Source organism: Cariama cristata, unplaced genomic scaffold, assembly GCF_000690535.1.
Source record: "Cariama cristata isolate BGI_N322 unplaced genomic scaffold, ASM69053v1 scaffold17531, whole genome shotgun sequence".
Taxonomy (NCBI): Eukaryota; Metazoa; Chordata; class Aves; order Cariamiformes; family Cariamidae; genus Cariama; species Cariama cristata.
The window spans coordinates 1-10,122 of record NW_009600007.1 but is presented as its reverse complement, the minus strand read 5'-3'; the positions used below and the strand labels follow the sequence as shown (position 1 = coordinate 10,122).

The 10,122-nt window shown below is 45.3% G+C and overlaps 2 protein-coding genes across 2 annotated transcripts in view; one reads left to right on the top strand and one right to left on the bottom strand.

Moving 5' to 3' along the window:
• The window catches only part of SCTR (secretin receptor), a 20,772-nt gene extending 18,785 nt beyond the window's left edge, over positions 1–1,987 (top strand). The window contains exons 10-13 of the mRNA XM_009709885.1: positions 211–302; positions 399–537; positions 722–763; positions 1,806–1,987. Of these exons, the coding sequence (XP_009708187.1) occupies positions 211–302; positions 399–537; positions 722–763; positions 1,806–1,982 (450 nt within the window). The 3' untranslated portion in view covers positions 1,983–1,987. The remainder of the gene's footprint in view (positions 1–210; positions 303–398; positions 538–721; positions 764–1,805) is intronic.
• A 7,275-nt stretch (positions 1,988–9,262) lies between these two features.
• Positions 9,263–9,835, bottom strand: TMEM37 (transmembrane protein 37; the record flags this gene model as incomplete). The annotated part of the gene is made up of 1 exon (XM_009709886.1): positions 9,263–9,835. A coding segment is annotated over one exon (573 nt), but the record flags the coding sequence as incomplete, so codon positions are not given.
• Between the last annotated feature and the right edge of the window lie 287 nt (positions 9,836–10,122).

Here is a 10,122-nt window from a genome sequence, read left to right as displayed (position 1 = left end):
GGTCTGGTGGAAGGTGTCCCTGCCCATGGCAGGGGGGTTGGAACTAGGTGGTCTTTAAGGTCCCTTTCAACCAAACTATTCTATGATTCTATGATAAAACCCCCTGAACTGGCTCTACTGATACCTGGTAGTTTAAAAAGCGGTCATTGGGCATTTGGTTTTGTTGTTTGTTTGTTCGTTTTTTTCACAATCTTCCTTTCATTTTTTCAGATTAATTTCATTCTTTTTGTCAACATTTTAAGAATCTTGATGAGGAAGCTCAGCTCACCTGAAGGACGGAGCAGTGATTTCAACCAATACAAGTATGTCCCTTAACATTGCGACTTTATGCCATGTAAGCCCACCCAAGATCCTCTTGCTCCTTCTACACTGCCTTTCCCCTCTGCTTCTGTTCTCAGGAGACTTGCAAAGTCAACGCTTCTCCTCATCCCTCTTTTTGGGGTCCACTACATCATCTTCGCTTTTTTCCCTGAAGATGCAAGCAGCGGCACAATGGAAATTCAGCTGTTTTTTGAATTGGCTCTTGGATCATTCCAGGTAATATTTGACAAGCTATTATTTCTTTAAAATAAGAAAAAAAAGGTATAACATATAACTCTGCAACAGAGCAGAGTCTCAATAGCAAAACCAAGCTGTCTGATTTCCCTTGAGATGTCTCATCCCCATTCAAAAGCTGAAACTGCAGTTCTAATTCTGTGACCATGGTTCTTTTATCTTTCAGGGCTTTGTCGTGGCTGTACTTTATTGTTTTCTTAATGGTGAGGTGAGTTTTGTGTATATAACATTCTTTTTTATTGCTCAAGCATGCCTCATCAATCAGTAGGATACTTTCTCCAATGAATTACACATTTTATCTGAGGGTTTTCTTTCCAGCTACCTAACGTCACTGGTGAAATACCTCCTAGACCTGGCAAGCCTAAGTAATTATATGCCAGATGCAAACTTTGCCTCTCAACTATTGCAGCGCTTTCGTAAATCAGATGGCATTATTACTGTCTGGGAACGGAGGGTGGGAGTACCATCTCAGACACGGTCACACTGACAATCAACTGGTTCTGACATATGGTGCTATTATCTGTCATCCCATGGCTGATTTCTTTGCTTGATCCTTTGGAGGGAATTTATCCAAAGCTGTATCCAGTCCAAGTTTATTAGGACTCTCATAAGGTAAAGCTTTGGGAAGAGGGACTGTTTCCTTTGTAGTTGTATGATAACTCCCAGGCTTCTGGGCTAGAGCTTGCATCTGAAATGCTGATGCTGGTAGAGGGTGGGGGGAAACATTATTCAAACCTGGGAGATCCTGAGGTTATTGGAAGGAAAAAAAAACAACCCACATTAGTGCTGAAGGCTGGAAGAAAAAGTCACTTTGAAATGGAGGAGGAGTTTGAAATCCTTGCACTGATCTTTTAACAGGGTTCAGAAAAAGTTGTTTTGAAAAGAAAACCTGCATTTTTATTTTTTTTTTTTTTACCTTAGAGTGCCAAAATGTCCTGTTTTTGTAACTAAAATAAAAATCTTGGAAAAATCCAAACCAAACACTTACTAAGGCCAGCTAGACTCTGTGAACATTTTCACCTGCAATTAAACAGAAAAATAGGTTAACAAAATTGTGTGGCTGCAACAACAGTATCACTAGGAGTGATAAGAAACAGGCCCTACTCTAACCCCTTAAACTGGGGGTTAAATAAATAAACCCAAACCTTGGCATAGGTAAACCGCTCTTTTTTTTTGTTATACTGCTCTCTGCAATGCAGGGCTCCAAGATAAACTAGCTGAACTAAGTATTTTGTGACCTTTCTACCTAGGTTCAGCTGGAAGTTCAGAGAAAATGGAGGCAGTGGCATTTAAGCAAAGACTTGCGTCAGCATCTCAGCACCTCAGCGAGTAACGGAGGAAGTGGCTTAACTCAAGAGATGCAGATGGTGAGGTCGAGCCCACCAGAGCACAGGAGAGCAACCCTCCAAAGATCAAGCGTGCTTTAACACTGTACACCTGGAGGATACCTCCATGCTCAGATACACATGGTTAAATCCCATGGACTGTGCTGGGAGTCTTGTGTACGTATCTGAAAGCGGGACTTGGCTTTAGATCAATGGTTCTTGAAACACATCTGTTCATTTATATCCTGTGTAGCACTAGAGTCATTTTGCAAAGCAAAATGGGCCAAAATATTATGCTCTTCCTTGGGTTTCTGGCCACAGTCATTTTTGTTTCTTTCCACACCAATATTTTTTGGCTGCTATTTCTACCTTAAACGTGACCTTTCATTTTCCATGTGGCTCTCCAACATGTTCCAGGCCAAGCCAGGCTGGTGAGTTTTAGATGTTCTCTATTTCTTCTGCTGTGGAAGCTGGGAGGACATTCAGTTTTGTACAATGAAGGTTACATGCCATCCTTTAACATAGCCCATGGGTTTGAAATGCAAAATTAATTAATCCTTAAAATTTACCAAGATTCAAAGTCTTTCTGTTGCGCTGATGGATGACGGACACTGAGAACATAAAACACAGCCGAGCTCCTGTTTCCTCTCTGATTGCATATCTGTTGCTCAGGTATGATACGGTGACAGTGGCAGGTTCAGACAGTTCTCTTCCTTTGCCTCTTCTGACAGTGGAGACCTCGGAAATAAGTGTTCCAATTTGGATCCTCATATCTTTTTGAAATGGTAAAAAAGCTAATAGAGCATATTCCAAGGGTGGCCAAGAAAACTTCAGTAAGATGATTCCTTCCTATTGTGTCTGTACCTCTGAGACTTGTCTAGCTAGTCTTAGAAGAAAAGCAATGAAAGCCCTTGAGACATTTAAAACTCAATTGAACTGGACAGTACAAGGTGTCTTGTGAAAAAAACCAAACACCATAATGGCTTGCAAAAATCTCTTTAGAGTCTACAGTCATTCAGCATGCTGAAATCTGCAAGACTGCACACTGTAATACACTGTCACAAGGTATCTGAACTCCTATTATAGCTTTACGTTCTTAAGGATAAAATTGTTAAGCAACTTTCCCTGGTTTGAGTGGGAAAGGGATAAAAGAATTCATCCAACGAATGCAGTCAAGCCTCCTACTTGATTTTATAACTGCATTTTCCCAGTTGGGGCAATTCTTGCCTGGTTTTCTTCAAGGTAAAGGTGACTGAACAGAAAGCAAGTGGTGTTTATCACACATCTCCCTCCTCCCGATCACCTACAAGACATTGACAAAATGTGCATGGTATGTCAAATGCTGACCGAGCGGCATTCCCCAACATTCCCCAACCACTCTGCCAAAACTGCTCTAACGAGCTTTTATTCACACCTAACCATCATGGTAGACTTCTGCCATTTTACCAGAAGGCAAACATGCAGAAAAATTCAAAAGATGCTTTCAAAGTTAAATTACCTGTGCAGAAGCAGATTTTTGAGTGCTATTAGCACTGTTTCAAACCCCGAGATTCAGGAAAGATGACTTTTTTTTCTCTGCTGATGCTGACAGTTATACCGCACAGCCTGCATCCTCCCTGGTGAAGCAGGGATTGTGGGCAGCAGCAGCACTGATGGCAGCCAGGTGAGAAAGGGCACCTCGGCAGAAGGGAGATGTTCGTGTTCCCTCTGGCCTCCCCTGCCTGGTTGGCTTTGTCGGCTGATGCAGATCACCCAACAGTGGGAGAGTTGAACCTCTTTAAAACCAGGGAAAAAAAAACCCAAATATAAAGCAGTAAACTTGCAAGCATTTCCAGGAATTAATTTTAAACTTACGTTTTTGGAAATGGCAAGGTTTTGAGTTGACTTTGTCCTTTAAAACTCAGCCAAAGCAAGTGGAAGGAAAAGCAGAAGCAGGCTCAATCCCATGACCAAGGGAGAGGTGAAAGCCTCTCCACGCACATTTGGGTAAAAGACCTACCCAAGCCAAGCAGAGCCTCCAGCCTTCTCAGAGGTTCACTCTGTCCCAGTGCATTTAGCAATTCAGATACTTCCAAAAAGATACAACCATTAGCCTGATTTTCTCTCTGGCCTATGACTAAGACCAAGAAGAGTGAAACAACTTGTATGTTCCCTGTCAAGAATTAAACATTCATCAGTCAAGCCAAAGCAGCTGTTTGTTTTAAATGCAAGTGCCTTCTTCCAACATAAATGAAGAAATATAGATTCAGAGATACAATAACATGTAATTAATTAGATCTGATGCAATTACTGGCTCTCCACAAGCCCCTGTAAGAAAGAGCTCAGCCCTGCAGTGCGTAGTTACGAACAGCACTGATGGCACAAGGAGCCCAGGCTGCGCACGAGATTTGTACGGGAGTCCTGGTGAAACAGGGGCAAACCACATGCCCCCAAAATAAAAATGCTGCTGTTTTTTGTATTTTAAAAAAAGTTCTAGCATAAGTTATTGTTTTACATGGCCATTTTAGGTTTTATTTGACTTGCCTGAAATAACAAAAAAAAAAGAGGATATATTCCCAGATTCTGTATTACATTTGCTTCAGGCATTGAGCACTGGCCTGGCTTGTGTGAAGAGCTGAGGCTCCATAAAAACCCTGGGATGTCAGCCGGCATTCGGAGTTCTCGGCTCTTTGGGAGGAACAAGTCCCCTCAGGCAGGTGCCAGAAGCAGGCAGCCCCAGGCACTGCGATGCTGTGACTTGGATGTAGAAAGCTGCTGCCAACCACCACCATAGTGGGATGGGTTCTCACCTCACCCATCTTCTGTACAGGCGAAGCAAAAGCACCCTTCCCTGCTGGAGATCTCTCTTGATGAACCGTACTGAAGAGTACTAAAGAAATGAACTCCTTAGCTCTGGGAGCGCTGACATGTTCATAAGCAGATGAAGAGGAACAGGGAAGTAAATTTCAGCAAGCAATGCAAAAAGCAGGAGATGAACGGGTGTAAGGCACACAGATTCCAGCGTCAGTGGCCTGAAACTACCGACACAGGCTGAACACAAACTCCTTAGAGTTCACCAACTTCCCTTTCTTTGTACTTGCTCCTCGGTATTCAAGAAAGCAGGCACTCGTTATCAGTAAATAAGGCTTGAGTACCATCTTTCAGACAGGCAGTTATCATTGTTCTGGGACATTAGTGACAGCCTCCGGCTATTCACTCCAGGTCCCCCAAGAAGCCAGAGGGGCAGGCAGCAGCTCCTGCAGCCTGAACATCAGCAGTCCAAGGCCTAAGCCTGAATTTAAAAGCAAGTATTTAATGGATTTTCTCTTCCAGCACAGCAACAAGGAAGTTCCCAGCAAAACCATCAGAAGCAAAACGCAGTATTGTTGTGCAGTGAATAATTACATTGTGCAATGCCTCACTGGGCATTAGGGGAGCTGAAATGAACTGTTTCAGAATGGGGTGGTGCCAATTCAGAGGGACTGGATCCACTTGAATCCAGCCAACACCCCTTCCAGCACACCCCCTCAGGGCAGACCTTTCTTTCACCCAGAAAGGAGGCAAGAGCAAGCTGACGTGGAAGGCTTAGAAGGACCATTACCTGCTTATCATAGGCCCCAGAAGAGGGAAAGCAAAGGCAGGTGAGGACAGTCATCTTCCTGTAATCACCTTCCCCAGTCTCACAAAAGCAAGCAAAGCTCAACTCCCAAGCCACATGTCCCTCCAAGCACAGCTGATGAAGGTACTGTAGAATTAAAATTCATAATACCAGTAACAGTCCAGGATATCTCCCTAGCTAGCATGCCCTGTACCATTATTTCTTTATTCTTATCTGCAAGCAACGGTTTGTGCACAAGTTTCCAATTAAAGTTAGTAAATGAGCAAGTCTATGCAGCTCATTAACAAGAGGTGATGTTCATTACCCTGCTTTTAAGAGATATTAAACCATCTGAGACAGGCCAATGACCTCTCCCATCAGAAAGAGAACACCAGGTGCTAATTACCTTAGTTGAGATTACATAAACTAATTCAGTGGTGAAGCTGGAAATCTGTTTTCCTGACATTTAACTAAACTTGTTAGTACAGTGAACTCAAAAAAACCCTGCATAAATACATTTGTACTCAGACACCCATTCTGCAGGACTAACAAGCAGAGCTGGGGAAAAGAGCAAAGATGCTTCAGACACAGGGTGCGGTGTGGGAAAAGGGAGCTGAAGGACACAGGAAAGAGCTCTTTAGCTGGTAAACAGAGCACATGCAACAGCAGGAAATCATTAAGAGCCTACAAGGTTATCTCCAATTCCCAAGGAGCAGCACAGCTGACTGCCTCTTTTGTTTTGCAAGACAAGAAAGCGGTGTTGGCCCTTTGGGTTGATGTGGACATATTGGAAGGGAAAGGAGAGGGGAGCGTGCAGCAGCCTCGGCTCCCTTGGTTGGAGCTCAGCAAAACACCAAGCAGTCATTTCTTCATCAGTCTAGCTGGGTAAACATACGGAATGGTGCCTGGGACATTATGTAAACCGCATGCATCCCCTTAAATCTGCACCCCAATATCTAAATAAAGACAGCATTACAGTTATCTTATTTCAAAGAAATTTATTGAAAAAACTTCAGCAGTATTGCTTGACACGTCCACAGGCTTCAGAAAATGAAGTTAGCCACTGCTGCACAGGCTGCTGTTTATAAAGATGTCTCCAAGACAATCAGTCCTGTTTTGTAATACTTAGCCATCAAAGCGCATCTTCTCCCAGCATTAGTAAGTCAAGCAGTACTATACAAGGCAGTTGGAAAAAAAGTTACTGTATTTTCCCTAGAGAATTCCCTACCCCCAACAAAAGGCCATTCTTCAGCTAGCAGAGGGCATCCTAAAATCATCCACAATTGCACCAAGTCTTGGGTGAACTCAATGGCCAATTGTCCACTGCCTCCCTCTAACCCGAGTGGGAGGCACCAGCCTGGGACTCAAGTCTGGCTACGGCTGCCTTCCCCCAGGGAAGGGGCTGGGGGCACAGCCTCCCACTAGCACGAAGGGCAGTACACGCAGAACTGATCTCCAGGTTTGGATGTGACCAAGAAGGCACTTTGAAGTTACATCCTTATTTATAGACAAGCCATGGATTTTTTGTAGGGGAACTGCCCTGCCTGATAAGGGCACCTCTAGGTACTACAAGTAAGTTACTGGTTAGTTAAGGCACTCCACCACCCGGTAACACCAAAGTGCAACAGTTTGGAACCGGACCTTGCAGAGTCTCTCTGTGGTAAATGGCTCTGCTAAAGCCAACAGCACTGTTCACACAGGCATCTGCAAGTTCAGCCCACTAACATGTCTTTAACAGTGCAATTCAGCAAATAAAAAGCACCTTCGCAAAGAGAGACACAATCACTGTGCAGTTTTCCAGAGGCAGGTTAAGGGCACAAGCCCCTTGTCCTTGAGAACATCTCAAGAAACCCTGACAGCCTCAAATATTGCAAGAGCTTCAGGAGTTGGCTGAGTAGCACAGCTCTGTGCTTTATCTTACCAGAAAGATAGATGGATTCACGTGCAAAAAGCACAATGGGCACAGTCCAGAGCAAGCTTGGTCTGAAACTGCATCACAGAACAGCCTTAGGAGTGTTGTCTTAAAAAGTTATGGAAGTCTGAAAAGGAACGGAAAGTCTCCTCATCAAGGCAAGCAAGTCCACCGGAGCACATTCAACAAGCTTGGATGTATGCTCAGGCAGGACTTAAGATTGTTAGCTTTCAAAGACAAAGCTGTTTACTCATGGCTCACCTACACAGCCTGCTTGGCCTTTGTGCTATGATGCTTTTGTTTCAGGTGAAAAATTGCGTCAAACTTGCTGCACAGGAAATGAAAGCCTTGCTCAACAGCTATCACACAAGGTACAGAGATGAAACATGTAGAAACATTTGTCCTAAAACAAAATACAAGGAGTTTTACCAGTGGGTACAAAACAAACATTAAACCACAAACCCTGAAATACTCTGAAAGACATTTTTATCTGTGGACAACTGAGTGCTATATGTTGGACAGGGAGGACACATGTAAGGCAACCAGCCTCTGAGGTCTTCTCTCCTTTTACATCAGACACCATGGGGAGCTTCAAAGCTGCAGCAATCTTAGAGATCTTGACTTAGGCATTGGCAAGAGGAAAACCAGCCTTAATATAATTTTGGCCAAGTGTCTTTGTATTTTCATCAGCTGTGACAGATTAGAGCTGCCCCATGAGCCCCTCACTAGGCAATCATGGGCTTCTTCACCTCCCAGGCCCACTGTTAATCAGGTGAAGAAAAGGACTTGGTCTGGGCAGGAGGATCTAGAGCTTTCTCCTCCCAGAAGAAATGCTACAGGAGACTCAGCCACAGGATGAGCAGATTTCCCATTGCCCCACCAGTAAACCCTGACAATCAAAACACACCCCAGAAGGTGCGGTGGTCTCAGCATGGTCTGCCCAGCCACAACACTCATGTAAAGCCTCTAGAGAGCTTGTCCGTCTTGCCCCAAAGGGACAAAAAACCCAAACAAACCAAACAAACAGGAAGAGCAATGTCCCATTATAGTGAACTTAGCAAGGGCTGCGAGGGACCCAGTCTGGGTGACCGACTGGCACGTGTCCTACAGGGGTGGCAGAGGAGTGGTGACAATGGGGAAAGGCTGCGAGCACAGGAACATGTGCTGCTGCCTGAGGAAGGCATCACAACCCTTCCCTGCACACCTGCATCACCCAACATCTGCCCTCGGCCCCAAGACAGCTACATCTCCCTGTGCCTCTGTCAGAAGTTCCCCAAAAAACTCAAGAGAAAACGACAGATACAGGGAACGTGCCGGCAGGAAATCAAATGGGTGATCAGATCAAGATCTGTGTGCCTTCTCTTTTGAAAGAGAAATGGAGGAGTGAGATCCAGTGAAGATTTTCAATACTCCGTGCCACTGAGCATGGCCAGGCACAAGTCATCTGTCCCCGAGACAGAGCAAAGCCATGAGACACACCAAAGTTGCGCTACACTCTTCACAGGCTCCTGCAGAGTATGGGGATAGCATAGCAACACCAAAATCATAGCACTATAGGCTTTGTGTAAGCCTCAAAAGAGCTCACATCTGTAGATCACGTTCTGCCACCCCTCTGCTCCTTTAATGGGACACCCTCTGCTTTAATCCACTCCTCCAGAAAATCACATTGCGGCGTCGCCAGCCAGTCCCAGTCTCTGCTTTGCTCGTGTTGCACAGCCCTCCATGCTGATCAGTGGGTGGGTACGTCTTCTACAGGCAACAAGACTGACTCATGCTTCCTCTCCTTCCACACAATTTTAGACACGGTGTCCTTTTCAAACTTCATTTGACTCCCTTTTTTCCAGTCTAATTGGCAAAGCTGATTACACAAAGCTGGAGGCACATTCTTCGCGCCTAGATTTTGCCTACCCTGTTCCTAGGGTGTGTGAGGCTGTTGATGTGGAGTCCACTGATCCCATTAAGGAAGAAGAGAAAGGCAGCGATGAACTCACACCAGTACGTCAGCGTGAAGCCTGTGAAGGTGAGATGATCCTTCACGAGGATGGAGAAGCTCAGAACCCCAGTGGCCGACAAAAAAAACGAGACAAGGATGAGAATCGAGCCCATTGACCACTTCCGCCTTGCATTGGCATCCTCGCAGACTTGGGACACCATCAGCAGCTCCAGGCCAAATATAGCAACCACAACGGCAAAGGAGACCATGCTTCTTATGGGAATCACCCCCACGCTCAGCCCCTCCACCTTGGCCAGGCTGAGATCAGTGACACACTTCAGGACGCTGCCGTTGCTAACGGTGCAGAAGTGCCAGAGTCCGAAGAGCTGGCCCCTCGCAAAGAGCCAGCGGCCATCGCAGATGGAGATGGACGACAAGACCACCGCTATTGCCACACACAAGATGATCAGGCTCCTGATGAGTGTCTCAAAGAAGGATTTCTGTGGGCTCCGGTGTGCCAGCAGCCTCGGCGCCTTAAAGGATAGCGCGGGGAAAAAAAAAACAAACCTGAGTTAACAGCACTACTTAAGGGTGAAGTGAAACCAGAGGGACAAAGCTGTGGGGCTTCAACATTTGAAAATATTTGCTTGTGCACATCAAACCCTTTCTTGCAGAGGAAGGCAATGCAGTTAACAGGCTGTACCCAGGAGGAAGGAAGCATGGGTGAAGCTCTCCCGGTTCCCCGGCTGCACGAACAATGCTCCCATGTCAAGGCCCAGGTTCGGGATCACAAAGGCTCTGGGCTAAATAAGATCCCGGC